General features: G+C 47.3%; 1 protein-coding gene across 3 annotated transcripts in view; it reads left to right on the top strand.

Moving 5' to 3' along the window:
- The window catches only part of LOC139546214 (partitioning defective 3 homolog B-like), a 425714-nt gene that overhangs the window by 99793 nt on the left and 300921 nt on the right, over window positions 1-25000 (top strand). For all 3 annotated transcript variants that reach the window (XM_071354341.1, XM_071354342.1, XM_071354340.1), the window contains exons 11-12: window positions 1180-1347; window positions 24767-24884. In XM_071354341.1, the coding sequence (XP_071210442.1) occupies window positions 1180-1347; window positions 24767-24884 (286 nt within the window). The remainder of the gene's footprint in view (window positions 1-1179; window positions 1348-24766; window positions 24885-25000) is intronic.

Below are 25000 nucleotides of genomic sequence, written 5' to 3'. Positions count from 1 at the left end.
CTATAATGTACAGCCTAGATAGCTACGTAGGCTATAATGTACAGCCTAGATAGCTACGTAGGCTATAATATACAGCTCACATAGCTACGTAGGCTATAATGTACAGCCTAGATAGCTACGTAGGCTATAATATACAGCTCACATAGCTACGTAGGCTATAATATACAGCTCACATAGCTACATAGGTTATAATGTACAGCTCAGATAGCTACGTAGGTTATAATGTACAGATCAGATAGCTACGTAGGTTATAATGTACAGATCAGATAGCTACGTAGGTTATAATGTACAGCCCAGATAGCTACGTAGGATATAATGTACAGCCCAGATAGCTACGTAGGTTATAATGTACAGCTCAGATAGCTACGTAGGTTATAATGTATAGCTCAGATAGCTACGTAGGCTATAATATACAGCTCACATAGCTACGTAGGCTATAATATACAGCTCACATAGCTACATAGGTTATAATGTACAGCTCAGATAGCTACGTAGGCTATAATATACAGCTCACATAGCTACGTAGGCTATAATATACAGCTCACATAGCTACGTAGGTTATAATATACAGCTCAGATAGCTACGTAGGTTATAATGTACAGCTCATATAGCTACGTAGGCTATAATGTACAGCCTAGATAGCTACGTAGGCTATAATATACAGCTCACATAGCTACATAGGTTATAATGTACAGCTCAGATAGCTACGTAGGCTATAATATACAGCTCATATAGCTACGTAGGCTATAATATACAGCTCAGATAGCTACGTAGGCTATAATATACAGCTCAGATAGCTACATAGACTATAATGTACAGATCAGATAGCTACATAGACTATACTGTACAGCTCAGTTAACACACCAGCACAGTGTAGCAGAGAGACTGGCTGGCAGGGAGGAAGACCCCTCAGAGAGACTGGCTGGCAGGGAGGAAGACCCCTCAGAGAGACTGGCTGGCAGGGAGGAAGACCTCTCAGAGAGACTGGCTGGCAGGGAGGAAGACCCCTCTCCCCTCGGGGTCACCTCAGTTTGGCTCCAAAACACTTCAATTCTCAGAAGAATATCTGTAGAATTGCTGTCCGGTTCCTTAAAAAGCTGTAGTGTTTTACTGTACATGAAACCAGCATTACTTGTTGACAGACTTGTTGATTGATTGAATTGTGTCTCTCTCCTGTAGGACGGTCATCTGCGTGTGAACGACCAGCTGATCGCGGTGAACGGAGAGTCTCTCCTGGGGAAGTCGAACCATGAAGCCATGGAGACGCTGAGGAGATCCATGTCTATGGAGGGGAACCTGAGAGGCACGATACAGCTGGTGGTCCTACGAGCCCTGCTCAAATCAGAGGTTCGTTATATACCTGGTACAGTCACACAGGTACTACAGTCACACAGGGACTACAGTCACACAGGGACTACAGTCACACAGGTACTACAGTCACACAGGGACTACAGTCACACAGGTACTACAGTCACACAGCTAGTACAGTCACACAGGTACTACAGTCACACAGGTACTACAGTCACACAGGGACTACAGTCACACAGGTACTACAGTCACACAGGGACTACAGTCACACAGGTACTACAGACACACAGGGACTACAGTCACACAGCTAGTACAGTCACACAGGTACTACAGTCACACAGGTACTACAGTCACACAGGGACTACAGTCACACAGGGACTACAGTCACACAGGTACTACAGTCACACAGGTACTACAGACACACAGGGACTACAGTCACACAGCTAGTACAGTCACACAGGTACTACAGTCACACAGGTACTACAGTCACACAGGGACTACAGTCACACAGGGACTACAGTCACACAGGTACTACAGTCACACAGGGACTACAGTCACACAGGGACTACAGTCACACAGGGACTACAGTCACACAGGGACTACAGTCACACAGGGACTACAGTCACACAGGGACTACAGTCACACAGGGACTACAGTCACACAGGGACTACAGTCACACAGGGACTACAGTCACACAGGGACTACAGTCACACAGGGACTACAGTCACACAGGGACTACAGTCACACAGGTACTACAGACACACAGGTACTACAGACACACAGGGACTACAGTCACACAGGGACTACAGTCACACAGGGACTACAGACACACAGGGACTACAGTCACACAGGTACTACAGACACACAGGGACTACAGTCACACAGGGACTACAGACACACAGGTACTACAGACACACAGGGACTACAGTCACACAGGGACTACAGACACACAGGTACTACAGTCACACAGGTACTACAGTCACACAGGGACTACAGTCACACAGGGACTACAGTCACACAGGTACTACAGTCACACAGCTAGTACAGTCACACAGGTACTACAGTCACACAGGGACTACAGTCACACAGGTACTACAGTCACACAGGGACTACAGTCACACAGGTACTACAGTCACACAGGGACTACAGTCACACAGGTACTACAGTCACACAGGTACTACAGACACACAGGGACTACAGTCACACAGGTACTACAGTCACACAGGGACTACAGTCACACAGGTACTACAGTCACACAGGTACTACAGTCACACAGGGACTACAGTCACACAGGTACTACAGTCACACAGGGACTACAGTCACACAGGTACTACAGTCACACAGGTACTACAGTCACACAGGTACTACAGTCACACAGGTACTACAGTCACACAGGTACTACAGTCACACAGGTACTACAGTCACACAGGGACTACAGTCACACAGATACTACAGTCACACAGATACTACAGTCACACAGGGACTACAGTCACACAGATACTACAGACACACAGGTACTACAGTCACACAGGGACTACAGTCACACAGGGACTACAGTCACACAGGGACTACAGTCACACAGGTACTACAGTCACACAGGTACTACAGTCACACAGGTACTACAGACACACAGGGACTACAGTCACACAGGTACTACAGTCACACAGGTACTACAGTCACACAGGTACTACAGACACACAGGTACTACAGTCACACAGGTACTACAGTCACACATGGACTACAGTCACACAGGGACTACAGACACACAGGTACTACAGACACACAGCTAGTACAGTCACACAGGTACTACAGACACACAGGTACTACAGACACACAGGTACTACAGTCACACAGGTACTACAGTCACACAGGGACTACAGTCACACAGGTACTACAGACACACAGGTACTACAGACACACAGGGACTACAGTCACACAGGTACTACAGTCACACAGGTACTACAGTCACACAGGGACTACAGTCACACAGGGACTACAGTCACACAGGTACTACAGTCACACAGGTACTACAGTCACACAGGTACTACAGTCACACAGGTACTACAGTCACACATATAGTACAGACACACAGGTACTACAGTCACACAGGTACTACAGACACACAGGTACTACAGACACACAGGGACTACAGTCACACAGGGACTACAGTCACACAGATACTACAGACACACAGGGACTACAGTCACACAGATACTACAGACACACAGCTAGTACAGTCACACAGGTACTACAGTCACACAGGGACTACAGACACACAGATACTACAGTCACACAGGTACTACAGTCACACAGGTACTACAGACACACAGGGACTACAGTCACACAGGGACTACAGTCACACAGGGACTACAGACACACAGGGACTACAGTCACACAGGTACTACAGACACACAGGTACTACAGTCACACAGGGACTACAGTCACACAGGGACTACAGTCACACAGGGACTACAGTCACACAGGGACTACAGTCACACAGGGACTACAGTCACACAGGGACTACAGTCACACAGGGACTACAGTCACACAGGGACTACAGTCACACAGGAACTACAGTCACACAGGGACTACAGTCACACAGGGACTACAGTCACACAGGGACTACAGTCACACAGGGACTACAGTCACACAGGGACTACAGACACACAGGTACTACAGACACACAGGGACTACAGTCACACAGGGACTACAGTCACACAGGGACTACAGTCACACAGGGACTACAGTCACACAGGGACTACAGTCACACAGGGACTACAGTCACACAGGGACTACAGTCACACAGGTACTACAGTCACACAGGTACTACAGTCACACAGGTACTACAGTCACACAGGGACTACAGTCACACAGGGACTACAGTCACACAGGTACTACAGACACACAGGGACTACAGACACACAGGTAATACTGCAACAAATGTGGCAAAGAAATTCACTTTTTTGTCCTGAATACAAAGTGTTATGTTTGGGGCAAATCCAATACAACACTTTACTGAGTACCACTCTCCATATTTTCAAGCATAGTGGTGGCTGCATCATGTTATGGGTATGCTTGTAATCGTTAAGGACTAGGGAGTTTTTCAGGATAAAAAATGTACAGAATGGAGCTAAGCACAGGCTAAATCCTAGAGGAAAACCTGGTTCCGTCTGCTTTCCACCAGACACTGGAGATAAATTCACCTTTCAGCAGGACAACAATATAAAACACAAGGCCAAATCTACACTGGAGTTGCTTACCAAGAAGACAGTGAATGTTCCTGAATGGCCGAGTTACAGTTTTGACTTAAATCTGCTTGTAAATCTATGGCAAGACCTGTAAATGGTTGTCTAGCAATGATCAACAACCAACTTGAAAGAGCTTGAAGAATTATGAAAATAAAAATGTGCAAATATTGTACAATCCAGGTGTGGAAAGCTCTTAGAGACTTACCCAGAAAGCCTCACAGCTGTAATCACTGCCAAAGGTACTTCTACAAAGTATTGACTAAGGGGTGTGAATACTTATGTAAATGAGATTTTCTGTATTTAATTTTCAACACATTTGCATAAATTACTAAAAAACATGTTTTCACTTTGTCATTATGTGATATTGTGTTTAGAAAACAAATCTATTTAATCCATTTTGAATTCAGGCTGTAAAAACAGCAATATTTGGACAAAGTCAAGGGGTATGAATACGTTCAGAAGGCTCTGTATAGGAATACTGTCCAGCCATGCTTAGCCCTGTCCCTCCTCTCTGTCTGTGGGAGAGACATCAAGGCCATATGTTCACCAGGAAGTCTCCTTCTATACGTCTCTATGACACCGTGACACACTGCAGGACTCTACCACGTCTCCACGTGTTCTAAACTGACATGGGTCTGGACAACGGAGCGTTCCTCGTTCTACTGCTATGCTGTTCAGGGCTGGCTCTCTGCCTTTGTTGGAGATTGATGGTCCCCCCCCCCCCCCCCCATACACCCCCTGCCGATGTTATGGTTATTGCCACTCATTGTGGTGAATGGCAGACTGGGATGTGTGGGCACGGGTCGGTAGAGGGTCGGGTAGGACCCTCTCTGCCTAGCTCGTATTGTTCCCATCAACTACAGATTCGTGTTCATTATGTTTTATGGTCTGTGACTGCTGGGGTGGGGTTGGGGTGGGCTGGGTTGGGTTGGGTTGGGTTGGTAGCCATTTCAGCGACTGGGCCCGAGGGCGGCAGAAAGGGGGATGGCGGGAGGACATTGTCCTCTTTGTGTGGTGGACATCTCTCTTTCTATCTCTCATCTCTCTTTTCTCTTTCCCTCCCTCTTTCTGTATCTCTCTCTCTCTCTCTTTCTGATTTTCTCTGTGGATGGTTGGTTGTCTGTTGGGCCAGACGGTGATGTTGCCATGGTGAATTGTTGGATGAGACACAGTCTGCAGTGAGAGGCTCTATAGAGATGGAGGCTAGGCCTACTCAGAGCCTAGTGTGGTCCGTGGTCTATAGAGATGGAGGCTAGGCCTACTCAGAGTCTAGTGTGGTCCATGGTCTATAGAGATGGAGGTTAGGCCTACTCAGAGCCTAGTGTGGTCCGTGGTCTATAGAGATGGAGGTTAGGCCTACTCAGAGCCTAGTGTGGTCCGTGGTCTATAGAGATGGAGGTTAGGCCTACTCAGAGCCTAGTGTGGTCCGTGGTCTATAGAGATGGAGGCTAGGCCTACTCAGAGTCTAGTGTGGTCCGTGGTCTATAGAGATGGAGGCTAGGCCTACTCAGAGCCTAGTGTGGTCCGTGGTCTATAGAGATGGAGGCTAGGCCTACTCAGAGCCTAGTGTGGTCCATGGTCTATAGAGATGGAGGTTAGGCCTACTCAGAGTCTAGTGTGGTCCGTGGTCTATAGAGATGGAGGCTAGGCCTACTCAGAGCCTAGTGTGGTCCATGGTCTATAGAGATGGAGGCTAGGCCTACTCAGAGCCTAGTGTGGTGCATGGTCTATAGTGATGGAGGTTAGGCCTACTCAGAGTCTATTGTGGTCCATGGTCTATAGAGATGGAGGTTAGGCCTACTCAGAGCCTAGTGTGGTGCATGGTCTATAGAGATGGAGGCTAGGCCTACTCAGAGCCTAGTGTGGTCCGTGGTCTATAGAGATGGAGGCTAGGCCTACTCAGAGCCTTGTGTGGTCCGTGGTCTATAGAGATGGAGGCTAGGCCTACTCCGAGCCTTGTGTGGTCCGTGGTCTATAGAGATGGAGGTTAGGCCTACTCAGAGTCTAGTGTGGTCCGTGGTCTATAGAGATGGAGGTTAGGCCTACTCAGAGTCTAGTGTGGTCCGTGGTCTATAGAGATGGAGGTTAGGCCTACTCAGAGCCTAGTGTGGTCCGTGGTCTATAGAGATGGAGGTTAGGCCTACTCAGAGTCTAGTGTGGTCCATGGTCTATAGAGATGGAGGTTAGGCCTACTCAGAGCCTAGTGTGGTGCATGGTCTATAGAGATGGAGGCTAGGCCTACTCAGAGCCTAGTGTGGTCCGTGGTCTATAGAGATGGAGGTTAGGCCTACTCAGAGCCTTGTGTGGTCCGTGGTCTATAGAGATGGAGGCTAGGCCTACTCCGAGCCTTGTGTGGTCCGTGGTCTATAGAGATGGAGGTTAGGCCTACTCAGAGTCTAGTGTGGTCCGTGGTCTATAGAGATGGAGGTTAGGCCTACTCAGAGTCTAGTGTGGTCCGTGGTCTATAGAGATGGAGGTTAGGCCTACTCAGAGCCTAGTGTGGTCCGTGGTCTATAGAGATGGAGGCTAGGCCTACTCAGAACCTAGTGTGGTCCATGGTCTATAGAGATGGAGGTTAGGCCTACTCAGAGTCTAGTGTGGTCCGTGGTCTATAGAGATGGAGGCTAGGCCTACTCAGAGCCTAGTGTGATCCGTGGTCTATAGAGATGGAGGCTAGGCCTACTCAGAGCCTAGTGTGGTCCGTGGTCTATAGAGATGGAGGCTAGGCCTACTCAGAGCCTAGTGTGGTCCGTGGTCTATAGAGATGGAGGCTAGGCCTACTCAGTCTAGTGTGGTCCGTGGTCTATAGAGATGGAGGCTAGGCCTACTCAGAGCCTAGTGTGGTCTGTGGTCTATAGAGATGGAGGCTAGGCCTACTCAGAGCCTAGTGTGGTCCGTGGTCTATAGAGATGGAGGCTAGGCCTACTCAGAGCCTAGTGTGGTCCATGGTCTATAGAGATGGAGGTTAGGCCTACTCAGAACCTAGTGTGGTCCGTGGTCTATAGAGATGGAGGTTAGGCCTACTCAGAGCCTAGTGTGGTCCGTGGTCTATAGAGATGGAGGCTAGGCCTACTCAGAGCCTAGTGTGGTCCGTGGTCTATAGAGATGGAGGCTAGGCCTACTCAGAGCCTAGTGTGGTCCGTGGTCTATAGAGATGGAGGCTAGGCCTACTCAGAGCCTAGTGTGGTCCGTGGTCTATAGAGATGGAGGCTAGGCCTACTCAGAGCCTAGTGTGGTCCATGGTCTATAGAGATGGAGGTTAGGCCTACTCAGAGCCTAGTGTGGTCCGTGGTCTATAGAGATGGAGGCTAGGTCTACTCAGAACCTAGTGTGGTCCGTGGTCTATAGAGATGGAGGCTAGGCCTACTCAGAGCCTAGTGTGGTCCGTGGTCTATAGAGATGGAGGCTAGGCCTACTCAGAACCTAGTGTGGTCCGTGGTCTATAGAGATGGAGGCCTACTCAGAGTCTAGTGTGGTCCATGGTCTATAGAGATGGAGGTTAGGCCTACTCAGAGCCTAGTGTGGTCCGTGGTCTATAGAGATGGAGGCTAGGTCTACTCAGAACCTAGTGTGGTCCATGGTCTATAGAGATGGAGGCTAGGCCTACTCAGAGCCTAGTGTGGTCCGTGGTCTATAGAGATGGAGGCTAGGCCTACTCAGAACCTAGTGTGGTCCGTGGTCTATAGAGATGGAGGCTAGGCCTACTCAGAGTCTAGTGTGGTCCATGGTCTATAGAGATGGAGGTTAGGCCTACTCAGAGCCTAGTGTGGTCCGTGGTCTATAGAGATGGAGGCTAGGCCTACTCAGAGTCTAGTGTGGTCCATGGTCTATAGAGATGGAGGTTAGGCCTACTCAGAGCCTAGTGTGGTCCGTGGTCTATAGAGATGGAGGTTAGGCCTACTCAGAGCCTAGTGTGGTGCATGGTCTATAGAGATGGAGGCTAGGCCTACTCAGAGCCTAGTGTGGTGCATGGTCTATAGTGATGGAGGTTAGGCCTACTCAGAGTCTAGTGTGGTCCATGGTCTATAGAGATGTCCTCATGGAGGCCTACTCAGAGCCTAGTGTGGTGCATGGTCTATAGTGATGGAGGTTAGGCCTACTCAGAGTCTAGTGTGGTGCATGGTCTATAGAGATGGAGGCTAGGCCTACTCAGAGCCTAGTGTGAGCCTAGTGTGAGCCTACTCAGAGCCCCAAACAGCAAGCAATGCAGGTGTAGAAGCACGGTGGCTAGGAAAAACTCCCTAGAAAGGCAGGAACCTAGGAAGAAACCAAGAGAGGAACCAGGCTCTGAGGGGTGGCCAGTCCTCTTCTGGCTGTGCCGGGTGGAGATTATAAGAGTTCATGGCCATTTAAGGCCAGATTATTCTTCAAGATGTTCAAACATTCATAGATGACCAGCAGGTGCTAAATCTATGATGTTAAAATGCCCATTTACTCTGGTCCATCTGACTGTCTCATCAGCCCAGCCAGGCAATTTATAAACTTCCGTAAAGCATTTAGACATTATCTCCCTTTTCTTTTCGACTAGCAATTGGTTTTCAACAGCGGAGATTTGTATAAACCTTGCTGTCTGTCTCTCGGACGTTTGAAATATTGAAATTGCATCTCCAGCTGTCCTGTAGTAATGAACGTGTCGGGGTCATGGACGTGTCGGGGTCATGGACGTGTCGGGGTCATGAACGTGTCGGGGTCATGAACGTGTCGGGGTCATGAACGTGTCGGGGTCATGAACGTGTCGGGGTCATGGACGAGGCAGACAAGCAGGGAGGTTTTCTCAACCAGTTTGGAAAGACCAACACATTCCTCTCTTGCTAGATGTGCAATTAAAGGGGAATTACACAAAAATATTCAAAATGTTTTTGTTTTTTTCAAGACCTAAAAAATTGTCTTCTGATGTGACATAGACTGAGAAAATCAATTTGAAATGTTTCTCTATGAAAAAATTAATAAAAATGGTATTATTGAAATAGAAATTAAATACAAATCTAAACCATGAAAAACAGAGAAAACCGAATTTGGGAAAATACAAAATATAATTTGATGAGGCCTGTTATGCCAAATACTGTTTATGAACCATTATTTGACCAGGTATGGTGACATGTCTTGTACACCAACGACCCAGGGAAGAGTTGCAACGACCCAGGGAAGAGTTGCAACGACCCAGGGAAGAGTTGCAACGACCCAGGGAAGAGTTGCAACGACCCAGGGAAGAGTTGCACTGACCCAGGGAAGAGTTGCAACGACCAGGGAAGAGTTGCAACGACCAGGGAAGAGTTGCAACGACCAGGGAAGAGTTGCAACGACCCAGGGAAGAGTTGCAACGACCAGGGAAGAGTTGCAACGACCCAGGGAAGAGTTGCAACGACCAGGGAAGAGTTGCAACGACCAGGGAAGAGTTGCAACGACCAGGGAAGAGTTGCAACGACCAGGGAAGAGTTGCAACGACCCAGGGAAGAGTTGCAACGACCCAGGGAAGAGTTGCAACGACCAGGGAAGAGTTGCAACGACCAGGGAAGAGTTGCAACGACCAGGGAAGAGTTGCAACGACCCAGGGAAGAGTTGCAACGACCCAGGGAAGAGTTGCAACGACCAGGGAAGAGTTGCAACGACCCAGGGAAGAGTTGCAACGACCCAGGGAAGAGTTGCAACGACCAGGGAAGAGTTGCAACGACCAGGGAAGAGTTGCAACGACCCAGGGAAGAGTTGCAACGACCAGGGAAGAGTTGCAACGACCAGGGAAGAGTTGCAACGACCCAGGGAAGAGTTGCAACGACCCAGGGAAGAGTTGCAACGACCCAGGGAAGAGTTGCAACGACCCAGGGAAGAGTTGCAACGACCCAGGGAAGAGTTGCAACGACCAGGGAAGAGTTGCAACGACCAGGGAAGAGTTGCAACGACCCAGGGAAGAGTTGCAACGACCAGGGAAGAGTTGCAACGACCAGGGAAGAGTTGCAACGACCAGGGAAGAGTTGCAACGACCCAGGGAAGAGTTGCAACGACCCAGGGAAGAGTTGCAACGACCAGGGAAGAGTTGCAGGGTCGAGGAGAAGAGAATAACTCAGGTAGAAACACGAGTAGCTTGTGACACCTTTCATTTTTTGTAAGTTAGCTCATGTTAGAAATGGTTGGAGACCCTTCCTATATGATGTCCTTCCATACAGACATGCTGGAGTGATGCTTCTATTCAAATGTTGTTGATCAGTAGGAAGGCATGACACACCTATTGAATCACATCCACTTAAACTCAGCAAAAAATAAAGAAACGTCCTCTCACTGTCAACTGCGTTTATTATCAGCAAACTTAACATGTGTAAATATTTGTATGAACATAACAAGATTCAACAACTGAGACATGAACTGAACACGTTCCACAGACATGTGACTAACATGCACTAACAGCACTTTTCGCCAGTCTTGTCTGGTCCAGCGACGGTGGGTTTGTGCCCATAGGCGACTTAGTTGCCGGTGATGTCTGGTGAGGACCTGCCTTACAACAGGCCTACAAGCCCTCAGCCAGGCCTCTCTCAGCCTATTGCGGACAGTCTGAGCACGGATTGAGGGGTTGTGCGTTCCCTGGTGTAACTCGGGCAGTTGTTGTTGCCATCCTGTACCTGTCCCGCAGGTGTGATGTTCGGATGTACCGATCCTGTGCAGGTGTTGTAACACGTGGTCTGCCACTGCGAGGACGATCAGCTGTCCGTCCTGTCGCCCCGTAGCGCTGTCTTAGGCGTCTCACAGTACATACATGGCAATTTATTGCCCTGGCCACATCTGCAGTCCTCATGCCTCCTTGCAGCCTAAGGCACATTCACGCAGATGAGCAGGGACCCTGGGCATCTTTCTTTTGATGTTTTTCAGAGTCAGTAGACAGGCCTCTTTAGTGTCCTAACTTTTCATAACTGACCTTAATTGCCTACCGTCTGTAAGCTGTTAGCGTCTTAACGACCGTTCCACAGGTGCATGTTCATGAATTGTTTATGGTTCATTGAACAAGCATGGGAAACAGTGTTTAAACCCTTTACAATGAAGATCTGTGAAGTTATTTTGATTTTTACGAATTATCTTTGAAAGACAAGGTCCTGAAAAAGGGACGTTTCTTTTTTTGCTGAGTTTATTTACAGTTGAAGTCGGAAGTTTACATACACTTAGGTTGGAGTCATTAAAACAAGTTTTTCAACCACTCTACAAATTTCTTGTTAACAAACTATAGTTTTGTCAAGTCGGTTAGGACATCATTTTTCCAACAATTGTTTACAGACAGATTATTTCACTTATAATTCACTGTATCACAATTCCAGTGGGTCAGAAGTTTACGTACACTAAGTTGACTGTGCCTTCAAACAGCTTGGAAAATTCCAGAAAATGATGTCATGGCTTTAGAAGCTTCTGATAGGCTAATTGACATCATTTGAGTGTATGTAAACTTCCGACTTCAACTGTATATGTGTACATATTCTTATCCCATCCCTTTGCAATTGTGTGTATTAGGTAGTTGTGAAATTGTTAGATTACTTAAATATTACTGCATGGTCGGTAACTAGAAGCACAAGCATTTCGCTACACTCGCATTAACCTCTGCGAACCATGTGACCAATAACATTTGATTTGAATATGAATTCACCTCTATTGTGAGTAGGCCTATGCCCTCTTAATGTACCCGGTGTATCATCAAGATATTTACCATTCAAATACAATCATTACCATTATGTTGTTATGTAGTTAGATTGGTAATAACAAAGTCAAAATGTATTGTTTGATTTTAAAATGGATGCTTGTCTGTCTCTGGGGAATGTTTTTATCATCAACATTGTCATATCGACCTCCTTGGTCATTCTCACACCCTCAGAACCAGCCTGGAGGAAAATGCTTTAATTACCCCCAGCAAGATCTAATCCCATCCCCTTTCATCCCCCATCTCTCTCCAACACACAGCCAGTTGATTAGCCCTGGTATAATGTGTTTAACATTGGGGGTCCTAATAATTAAATCTGTCCCAGGTCAGGGGAGCCTGGAGGACCCTTACCCCAGACCCCCAGAGAGAGGACCTTGGCTGGGATAGCTCGCTGTGGGAGGTCGTGGAAACCAGGAGTCTTTGCCTTAAAGGGGAAGTTCACCCCAAAACACTTCTGGGCCCTTTAAAACACTTGCCCGGAGGTTTGTCAGTACCCAAGACAGTTTTCAGGTCCATTGTTCGAGTATTTAGAGTATTTTTATATCAAACAGATACATTTCCAAAATGACCTAAATGCATTAAAACGGTGTATTTATCGTTACTAAGCAACAAGTGGTGTCTTTGAATTGAATTAACAAATCAATGTGTTTAATGTAAAAAGTATGATCAAATGTAAACCTACTTCGTTGTCTTCCATATTGTCTGTAATCTGTTGGTCCTTTTCTTTGTGGTTTTACATTTTGATAATTACAGGCGGCGGGATGAACGAGCATCTTACTATTGGCCTTCAAGACAGGAAGTCAGGACGACAGGAAGTTAACAAAGAGATGGTAGCTAGGCTAGCGGTTAGTAGTGGTTTCCAATCTCTCTTCAAGACAGGAAGTCAGGACGACAGGAAGTTAACAAAGAGATGGTAGCTAGGCTAGCGGTTAGTAGTGGTTTCCAATCTTTCTTCAAGACAGGAAGTCAGGACAACAGGAAGTTAACAAAGAGATGCTAGCTAGGCTAGCGGTTATTAGTGGTATCCAATCTCTCTTCAAGACAGGAAGTCGGGACGACAAGAAGTTAACAAAGAGATGCTAGCTAGGCTAGCGGTTAGTAGTGGTTTCCAATCTCTCTTCAAGACAGGAAGTCAGGACGACAGGAAGTTAACAAAGAGATGCTAGCTAGGCTAGCGGTTAGTAGTGGTTTCCAATCTCTCTTCAAGACAGGAAGTCAGGACGACAGGAAGTTAACAAAGAGATGCTAACTAGGCTAGCGGTTAGTAGTGGTTTCCAATCTCTCTTCAAGACAGGAAGTCGGGACGACAAGAAGTTAACAAAGAGATGCTAGCTAGGCTAGCGGTTAGTAGTGGTTTCCAATCTCTCTTCAAGACAGGAAGCCGGGACGACAGGAAGTTAACAAAGAGATGCTAGCTAGGCTAGCGGTTATTAGTGGTTTCCAATCTCTCTTCAAGACAGGAAGTCAGGACGACAGGAAGTTAACAAAGAGATGCTAGCGGTTATTAGTGGTTTCCAATCTCTCTTCAAGACAGGAAGTCAGGACGACAGGAAGTTAACAAAGAGATGCTAGCTAGGCTTGCGGTTAGTAGTGGTTTCCAATCTCTCTTCAAGACAGGAAGTCAGGACGACAGGAAGTTAACAAAGAGATGCTAGCTAGGCTAGCGGTTAGTAGTGGTTTCCAATCTCTCTTCAAGACAGGAAGTCAGGACGACAGGAAGTTAACAAAGAGATGCTAGCTAGGCTAGCGGTTAGTAGTGGTTTCCAATCTCTCTTCAAGACAGGAAGTCAGGACGACAGGAAGTTAACAAAGAGATGCTAGCTAGGCTAGCGGTTAGTAGTGGTTTCCAATCTCTCTTCAAGACAGGAAGTCGGGACGACAAGAAGTTAACAGTGCAGTAATGTCCCTGTCAGATACAAATATACGGCACGTTTACACTCTTTTCCCTGTCCGTGATAGAACTTTGTATCAGGCATGGCTGCAGGCCGTCCGCCTTCCTGATTATGGTGTTGATACAAAGCCTGAAGTGATTCGCCAGCTGCGTTTTGTCCGTGTGCAGTGATCACTTTGGGACCGGTTCAAAGGAATCTGCTTATTCGATACATCTAAATACTCAAGGCACCTAAAAACAAACGGCCAGGCAGGTGTTATGAAGAGGTTGAAGGAGAAGAGGCCCAGAGGTTGGTGTGTGATGAAGACACTTATGGTGCATTTCTATACAGTATTTACCCCCCATGTTGTTTTACCCAGAAGCCTCTGACTTTTCTGTTTCCATCCACGTGGGCCGGTGCCGGTGTCTCGCTGGGTCATGGTTCCGGCGGACCCACTCTCACTCGGAACCAAAGCTGGTCGTTTCCAGCTTCAATTTATATAACGGCTAACTGTGAGCTTTAACACTGTCTCACAAAGCAACTGTCTTGACGATGATGGGGTTGTTGATTCTGCTCTTCACCAGTCCTCACTATGGAAACACAGTCCTCACTATGGAAACACAGTCCTCACTATGGAAACACAGTCCTCACTATGGAAACACAGTCCTCACTATGGAAACACAGTCCTCACTATGGAAACACAGTTTCCCTAGTATATCACATAAGAGTGTTTTTAACCTTTATTTAACTAGGCAAGTCAGCTGAGAACAACTTCTTATTTACAATGACGGCCTACCGGGGAACAGTTGGTTAACTGCCTTGTTCAGGGGCAGAACGACAGATTTTTACCTTGTCAGCTCGGGGATTCGATCGAGCAACCTTTCGGTTACTAGTCCAACGCTCTAACCACTAGACGACCTGCCTCTCTAACCACTAGGCTACCTGCCTCTCTAACCGCTAGGCTACCTGCCTCTCTAACCACTAGGCTACCTGCCTCTCTAACCGCTAGGCTACCTGCCTCTCTAACCACTAGGCTACCTGCCTCTCTAACCGCTAGGCTACCTGCCTCTCTAACCACTAGGCTACCTGCCTCTAACCGCTAGGCTACCTGCCTCTCTAACCGCTAGGCTACCTGTTTCTCTAACCGCTAGGCTACCTGCCTCTCTAACCGCTAGGCTACCTGTTTCTCTAACCGCTAGGCTACCTGGCTCTCTAACCGCTAGGCTACCTGTTTCTCTAACCACTAGGCTACCTGTTTCTCTAACCGCTAGGCTACCTGTTTCTCTAACCGCTAGGCTACCTGTTTCTCTAACCACTAGGCTACCTGCCTCTCTAACCACTAGGCTACATGCCTCTCTAACCACTAGGCTACCTGTTTCTCTAACCACTGACATAAGTTACCCTGACATAAGTGTAAAAAACACAGTTTCCCTAGTATAACATAAGAGTCTATAGACTAGTGCAACACTTGTTTAACAGTGGAAAAGCAGCATTACTAGCAGTAAGTTAAGCCTGGGGACATCGGCGTGCCCCTGAGGCCCGGAGGAGAGTAGGGTGGCGTGGTGTCGTGGCCTGACGGAGACAGACAGAGAGGATACTGTAGTGTTGTGCTCTGATTGAAGGCTGCAGGCCGATGGGGCCGTGGGAACCATAATCTCTCTGCTCTCCTCCTCAGTCTCTGTCTGTCTGTCTCTCTCTCTCTCTCTCTCTCTGTCTCTCTCTCTCTCTCTCTCTCTCTCTCTCTCTCTCTCTCTCTGTCTCTCTCTGTCTCTCTCTGTCTCTCTCTGTCTCTGTCTCTGTCTCTGTCTCTCTCTCTCTCTCTCTCTCTCTCTCTCTCTCTCTCTCTGTCTCTCTCTGTCTCTGTCTCTGTCTCTGTCTCTGTCTCTGTCTCTCTCTCTCTCTCTCTCTCTCTCTCTCTCTCTCTCTGTCTCTGTCTCTGTCTCTGTCTCTGTCTCTGTCTCTGTCTCTCTCTCTCTCTCTCTCTCTCTCTCTCTCTCTCTCTCTCTCTCTCTCTCTCTCTCTCTCTCTGTCTCTCTCTCTGTCTCTGTCTCTGTCTCTGTCTCTGTCTCTCCTCTCATCCTCCTATTGTTTACTCTGCTGTATTGACATGGCAAGTTCATTATTACTTACATTGTCAAAGTATACATATCGAAAAATAAAAATAAAATATATATGTATATACAGTGGGGAGAACAAGTATTTGATACACTGCCGATTTTGCAGGTTTTCCTACTTACAAAGCATGTAGAGGTCTGTCATTTTTATCATAGGTACACTGCAACTGTGAGAGACGGAATCTAAAACAAAAATCCAGAAAATCACATTGTATGATTTTTAAGTAATTAATTTGCATTTTATTGCATGACATACAGTGGGGAGAACAAGTATTTGATACACTGCCGATTTTTCAGGTTTTCCTACTTACAAAGCATGTAGAGGTCTGTAATTTTTATCATAGTTAACCTTCAACTGTGAGAGACGGAATCTAAAACAAAAATCCAGAAAATCACATTGTATGATTTTTAAGTAATTAATTTGCATTTTATTGCATGACATAAGTATTTGATCACCTACCAACCAGTAAGAATTCCGGCTCTCACAGACCTGTTCGTTTTTCTTTAAGAAGCTCTCCTGTTCTCCACTCATTACCTGTATTAACTGCACCTGTTTGAACTCGATACCTATATAAAAGACACCTGTCCACACACTCAATCAAACAGACTCCAACCTCTCCACAATGGCCAAGACCAGAGAGCTGTGTAAGGACATCAGGGATAAATTGTAGACCTGTACAAGGCTGGGATGGGCTACAGGACAATAGCCAAGCAGCTTGGTGAGAAGGCAACAACTGTTGGCACAATTATTAGAAAATGGAAGAAGTTCAAGATGACGGTCAATCACCCTCGGTCTGGGGCTCCATGCAAGATCTCACCTCGTGGGGCATCAATGATCATGAGGAATGTGAGGGATCAGCCCAGAACTACACGGCAGGACCTGGTCAATGACCTGAAGAGAGCTGGGACCACAGTCTCAAAGAAAACCATTAGTAACACACTACGCCGTCATGGATTAAAATCCTGCAGCGCACGCAAGGTCCCCCTGCTCAAGCCAGCGCATGTCGAGGCCCGTCTGAAGTTTGCCAATGACCATCTGGATGATCCAGAGGAGGAATGGGAGAAGGTCATGTGGTCTGATGAGACAAAAATAGAGCTTTTTGCTCTAAACTCCACTCGCCGTGTTTGGAGGAATAGAAGGATGAGTACAACCCCAAGAACACCATCCCAACCGTGAAGCATGGAGGTGGAAACATCATTCTTTGGGGATGCTTTTCTGCAAAGGGGACAGGACGACTGCACCGTATTGAGGGGAGGATGGATGGGGCCATGTATCGCGAGATCTTGACCAACAACCTCCTTCCCTCAGTAAGAGCATTGAAGATGGGTCGTGGCTGGGTCTTCCAGCATGACAACGACCCGAAACACACAGCCAGGGCAACTAAGGAGTGGCTCCGTAAGAAGCATCTCAAGGTCCTGGAGTGGCCTAGCCAGTCTCCAGACCTGAACCCAATAGAAAATCTTTGGAGGGAGCCGAAAGTCCGTATTGCCCAGCGACAGCCCCGAAACCTGAAGGATCTGGAGAAGGTCTGTATGGAGGAGTGGGCCAAAATCCCTGCTGCAGTGTGTGCAAACCTGGTCAAGAACTACAGGAAACGTATGATCTCTGTAATTGCAAACAAAGGTTTCTGTACCAAATATTCAGTTCTGCTTTTCTGATGTATCAAATACTTATGTCATGCAATAAAATGCAAATTAATTACTTAAAAATCATACAATGTGATTTTCTGGATTTTTGTTTTAGATTCCTTCTCTCACAGTTGAAGTGTACCTATGATAAAAATTACAGACCTCTACATGCTTTGTAAGTAGGAAAACCTGCAAAATTGTCAGTGTATCAAATACTTGTTCTCCCCACTGTATATACAAAATATATATATATTTATATATAAATAAATGGTGGGACCATTTATCTCTCTATCTCTCTCTCTGTCTCTCTCTTCTCTCTCTCTCTCTCTCTCTCTCTCTCTCTCTCTCTCTCTCTCTCTCTCTCTCTCTTCTCTCTCTCTCTCTCTCTCTCTCTCTCTCTCTCTCTCTCTCTCTCTCTCTCTCTCTCTCTCTCTCTCTCTCTCTCTCTCTCTGTCTCTCCTCTCTCTCTCAATTCAATTCAATTCAAGGGGCTTTATTGGCATGGGAAACATGTGTTAACATTGCCAAAGCAAGTGAGGTAGATAATATACAAAAGTGAAATAAACAATAAAAATTAACAGTAAACATTACACATACAGAAGTTTCAAAACAATAAAGACATGACAAATGTCATATTATATATATACAGTGTTGTAACAATGTACAAATGGTTAAAGCACACAAGTTAAAATAAATAAACATAAATATGGGTTGTATTTACAATGGTGTTTGTTCTTCACTGGTTGCCCTTTTCTTGTGGCAACAGGTCACAAATCTTGCTGCTGTGATGGCACACTGTGGAATTTCACCCAGTAGATATGGGAGTTTATCAAAATTGGATTTGTTTTCGAATTCTTTGTGGATCTGTGTAATCTGAGGGAAATATGTCTCTCTAATATGGTCATACATTGGGCAGGAGGTTAGGAAGTGCAGCTCAGTTTCCACCTCATTTTGTGGGCAGTGAGCACATAGCCTGTCTTCTCTTGAGAGCCATGTCTGCCTACGGCGGCCTTTCTCAATAGCAAGGCTATGCTCACTGAGTCTGTACATAGTCAAAGCTTTCCTTAGGTTTGGGTCAGTCACAGTGGTCAGGTATTCTGCCACTGTATACTCTCTGTTTAGGGCCAAATAGCATTCTAGTTTGCTCTGTTTTTTTGTTAATTCTTTCCAATGTGTCAAGTAATTATCTTTTTGTTTTCTCATGATTTGGTTGGGTCTAATTGTGCTGTTGTCCTGAGGCTCTGTGGGGTGTGTTTGTGTTTGTGAGCAGAGCCCTAGGACCAGCTTGCTTAGGGGACTCTTCTCCAGGTTCATCTCTCTGTAGGTGATGGCTTTGTTATGGAAGGTTTGGGAATCGCTTCCTTTTAGGTGGTTGTAGAATTTAACGGCTCTTTTCTGGATTTTGATAATTAGTGGGTATCGGCCTAATTCTGCTCTGCATGCATTATTTGGTGTTCTACGTTGTACACGGAGGATATTTTTGCAGAATTCTGCATGCAGAGTCTCAATTTGGTGTTTGTCCCATTTTGTGAAATCTTGGTTGGTGAGCGGACCCCAGACCTCACAACCATAAAGGGCAATGGGCTCTATGACTGATTCAAGTATTTTTAGCCAGATCCTAATTGGTATGTTGAAATTTATGTTCCTTTTGATGGCATAGAAGGCCCTTCTTGCCTTGTCTCTCAGATCGTTCACAGCTCTGTGGAAGCTACCTGTGGTGCTGATGTTTAGGCCGAGGTATGTATAGTTTTTTGTGTGCTCTAGGGCAACGGTGTCTAGATGGAATTTGTGGTCCTGGCGACTGGACCTTTTTTGGAACACCATTATTTTGGTCTTACTGAGATTTACTGTCAGGGCCCAGGTCTGACAGAATCTGTGCAGAAGATCTAGGTGCTGCTGTAGGCCCTCCTTGGTTGGTGACAGAAGCACCAGATCATCAGCAAACAGTAGACATTTGACTTCGGATTCTAGTAGGGTGAGACCGGGTGCTGCAGACTGTTCTAGTGCCCTCGCCAATTCGTTGATATATATGTTGAAGAGGGTGGGGCTTAAGCTGCATCCCTGTCTCACCCCACGACCCTGTGTGAAGAAATGTGTGTGTATTTTGCCAATTTTAACCGCACACTTGTTGTTTGTCTCTGTCTCTCTCTCTCTCTCTCTCTCTCTCTCTCCTCTCTCTCTCTCTCTCTCTCTCTCTCTCTCTCTCTCTCTCTCTCTCTCTCTCTCTCTCTCTCTCTCTCTCTCTCTCTCTCTCTCTCTCTCTCTCTCTCTCTCTCTGTCTCTGTCTCTGTCTCTGTCTCTGTCTCTGTCTCTGTCTCTGTCTCTGTCTCTGTCTCTGTCTCTGTCTCTGTCTCTCTCTCTCTCTCTCTCTCTCTCTCTCTCTCTCTCTGTCTCTCCTCCCATCCTCCTATTGTTTACTCTGCTGTGTATCAATAGAATTAGAGAGGGCCTGTCACTTGTTTCATGGTCCTTCTGGTGTCACCAAGTCTTTCAAGCCTGAGGCTGTTGGTGGGAGGAAGAGAGGAAAGAGAGACAGGAGGGAGTGAGGCCAAATCAAAGTGGCTTTCTCTCCTCACCTATTGTTTCTCCGTCTGACTCGTCTCTCAGGAAAACAACTCTGAGTCTCTCAGGAATACAACTCTGAGTCTCTCTCTCTCAGGAATACAACACTGAGTCTCTCAGGAATACAACTCTGAGTCTCTCTCAGGCCTCCACAATGGTTTAGTCCACTGACACAAGCCTCCACAATGGATTAGTCCACTGAGACAGACCTCTACATTGGATTAGTCCACTGAGACAGGCGTGAATCAGACAGGTGTGAATCAGACAGACGTGAATCAGACAGGCGTGAATCAGACAGGCGTGAATCAGACAGGTGTCTTGTACCATATATTATTTTTACATATTTGCCACTGCTCGACTAAAACTCAACCGACCATTCGACCAGTCGACTAAATGGCATCAGCCCTAGTGTGAACACCTCCCTCTGCAACTGGATCCTGGACTTCCTGCCGGGTCGGCTCCAGGTGTTGAGGGTAGGCAACAACACCCTCCGCCACACTGACCCTCAACACGGGGGGCCACTCCAGGCTGTGTGCTTAGACCCCTCTTGTACTCCCTTTTCACCCACGACTGCATGGCAACGCACGACTGCATGGCAACGCACGACTGCATGGCAACGCACGACTCCAAGGTAGGCCTGATCACCGACGGCGATGATCCTACAGGGATGAGGTCAGAGACCTTCTCAGTGTGGTGCCATGACAACAGCCTGTCCCTCAACGTCAGCAAGACCAAGGAGCTGATCGAGAACTACGGGGGGGGGGGGGGGGGCTGTAGTGGAGCGGGTCGAGAGCTTCAAGTTCCACACAGTTGTGAAGAGCACACAACAGCGCCTCACCCCCCCCCCCCCCCCTCGGGAGTCTGAAAAGATTTGCCAAGGACCCTTGGATCCTCAAAGAATTCTACAGCTGCACCGTCGAGAGCATCTTGACTGCCTGCATCACCCCTTGGTATGGTAAAATCAACCTCCCTCGACCGCAAAGCGTTACAGAGGGAGATGTGAATAGCCCAGTGCCATCCAGGACCTCTGTATCGGGTATCGTCAGAGGAAGGTCATTAAACTTACCAAAGTACTCCAGCCAACCGAGCGTGTTCACTCTGCTAGCGTCAGGAAAACTGCGTTGAAGCTCTCGGACCAGCATGCACCGAGACAACAGCTTCTACCCTCAAGCCATACGACTGCTGAATAGTTAATGAATGGGTTACCTGGAATACCTGCACTGACTATATCTACACTGGCTCTATCTACACTGGCTCTATCTACACTGACCCTATCTACACTGACCCTATCTACACTGACTATATCTACACTGACTATATCTACACTGACCCTATCTACACTGACCCTATCTACACTGACCCTATCTACACTGACTCTATCTACACTGACTATATCTACACTGACTATATCTACACTGACCCTATCTACACTGACTATATCTACACTGACTCTATCTACACTGGCCCTATCTACACTGACTATATCTACACTGACCCTATCTACACTGACCCTATCTACACTGACTCTATCTACACTGACCCTATCTACACTGACCCTATCTACACTGACCCTATCTACACTGACTATATCTACACTGACCATATCTACACTGACCATATCTACACTGACCCTATCTACACTGACCCTATCTACACTGACCCTATCTACACTGACCCTATCTACACTGACTCTATCTACACTGACTATATCTACACTGACCCTATCTACACTGACCCTATCTACACTGACTATATCTACACTGACTATATCTACACTGACTCTATCTACACTGACCCTATCTACACTGACCCTATCTACACTGACCATATCTACACTGACTATATCTACACTGACCCTATCTACACTGACCCTATCTACACTGACTATATCTACACTGACTATATCTACACTGACTATATCTACACTGACCCTATCTACACTGACTCTATCTACACTGACTATATCTACACTGACCCTATCTACACTGACTCTATCTACACTGACTCTATCTACACTGGCCCTATCTACACTGACTATATCTACACTGACTATATCTACACTGACCCTATCTACACTGACTATATCTACACTGACCATATCTACACTGACCCTATCTACACTGACTATATCTACACTGACTATATCTACACTGACTATATCTACACTGACTCTATCTACACTGACTCTATCTACACTGACTCTATCTACACTGACTATATCTACACTGACTATATCTACACTGACCCTATCTACACTGACTATATCTACACTGACTCTATCTACACTGACTATATCTACACTGACTATATCGGCTCTCCTCTCTCTGAAGGGGAACAGGCTCTCCTCTCTGAAGGGGAACAGGCTCTCCTCTCTCTGAAGGGGAACAGGCTCTCCTCTCTCTGAAGGGGAACAGGCTCTCCTCTCTGAAGGGGAACAGGCTCTCCTCTCTGAAGGGGAACAGGCTCTCCTCTCTCTGAAGGGGAACAGGCTCTCCTCTCTCTGAAGGGGAACAGGGCTCTCCTCTCTCTGAAGGGGAACAGGGCTCTCCTCTCTCTGAAGGGGAACAGGGCTCTCCTCTCTGAAGGGGAACATGCTCTCCTCTCTGAAGGGGAACAGGCTCTCCTCTCTGAAGGGGAACAGGCTCTCCTCTCTGAAGGGGAACAGGCTCTCCTCTCTGAAGGGGAACAGGCTCTCCTCTCTGAAGGGGAACAGGCTCTCCTCTCTGAAGGGGAACAGGCTCTCCTCTCTGAAGGGGAACAGGCTCTCCTCTCTGAAGGGGAACAGGGCTCTCCTCTCTCTGAAGGGGAACAGGCTCTCCTCTCTCTGAAGGGGAACAGGCTCTCCTCTCTGAAGGGGAACAGGCTCTCCTCTCTCTGAAGGGGAACAGGCTCTCCTCTCTCTGAAGGGGAACAGGCTCTCCTCCCTCTGAAGGGGAACAGGGCTCTCCTCTCTCTGAAGGGGAACAGGCTCTCCTCTCTCTGAAGGGGAACAGGGCTCTCCTCTCTCTGAAGGGGAACAGGGCTCTCCTCTCTCTGAAGGGGAACAGGCTCTCCTCTCTCTGAAGGGGAACAGGCTCTCCTCTCTCTGAAGGGGAACAGGCTCTCCTCTCTCTGAAGGGGAACAGGGCTCTTCTCTCTCTGAAGGGGAACAGGCTCTCCTCTCTCTGAAGGGGAACAGGCTCTCCTCTCTCTGAAGGGGAACAGGGCTCTTCTCTCTCTGAAGGGGAACAGGCTCTCCTCTCTCTGAAGGGGAACAGGCTAGTGGGAGAGTTGGTTGGGGAATCCACTCTCATTGATCCTCCTGTAATCTCATTTAGTTTCTGTCTTCTCCTCTCCTGGGAGCAGGAAGGTAGCATGGAGACATACAGAATCCTGGTACTTTCCACCCTCGTTAGTCCTTACTGCTACAGAACACACTACACCCCACCCTGGCTCCATATCTGACCCCCTCCTTAGTCCTTACTACAGCCGCCTCAACCTGTGAACATAACAGGACCCATCTCAGTGAACAGGACAGGACCCAGGACAGGACCCAGGACAGGACAGGACCCAGTGACAGGACAGGACCCAGGACAGGACAGTACCCATCTCAGTGAACATGACAGGACCCATCTCAGTGAACAGGACAGGACCCAGGACAGGACCCAGGACAGGACAGGACCCAGGACAGGACAGTACCCATCTCAGTGAACATAACAGGACCCATCTCAGTGAACAGGACAGGACCCAGGACAGGACAGGACCCAGGACAGGACAGTACCCATCTCAGTGAACATGACAGGACCCATCTCAGTGAACAGGACAGGACCCAGGACAGGACCCAGGACAGGACAGGACCCAGGACAGGACAGTACCCATCTCAGTGAACATGACAGGACCCATCTCAGTGAACAGGACAGGACAGGACCCAGGACAGGACAGGACCCAGGACAGGACAGGACCCAGGACAGGACAGGACCCATCTCAGTGAACAGGACAGGACCCAGGACAGGACAGGACCCATCTCAGTGAACAGGACAGTGAACGTGTGCCCACAATAACACAATAGTTGTTTATCCAGACCTTTGAGTTATAACTATAAATATTTGGCGTAAAGGTGTAGAATTTAGGATGGTTTAACGGTTTATGTTTTGTTCCTGTATAGATCTGTTCTGTGTCTGGTCTCCTAGTTTGGGTCAGAAACCTCATTGACTTTGTTCATGTTGTTGTTGGAGAGTTAATTTAAAAACAAATATTTTCTGTCATATCTTCTCATGACCCTGATTTGAAATACGGTGTGAAGCATTGCTAACATTGTTGGTCTGTATCTCCATCCCGTGATCATGATGTTAATTGTGACAGTATGATTCCTCTCTCTGACAGGATCCATTCGTCCCCTCGAACCAGTCTTTTGATGCCTCTAGCAGCTGCCCAGCCAGATCAGCTAACACCGCAGCCCAGCTGCCTGTGGTCAACAGCACCATCTATGAGAGATCTAATGGTGAGTTAGCACATACCTGTGCTACTTAGCATGCTAGCACATAGCATGTACATGTTAGCATGTCTACTGTATATCTGACACTGTGCTGGTTAGCATGCTAGCACATAGAATATACA

Source organism: Salvelinus alpinus, chromosome 20 (assembly GCF_045679555.1).
Source record: "Salvelinus alpinus chromosome 20, SLU_Salpinus.1, whole genome shotgun sequence".
Taxonomy (NCBI): domain Eukaryota; kingdom Metazoa; phylum Chordata; class Actinopteri; order Salmoniformes; family Salmonidae; genus Salvelinus; species Salvelinus alpinus.
Note: the sequence above shows the minus strand (reverse complement) of the source record. Positions and strands in the feature narration are given on the sequence as shown.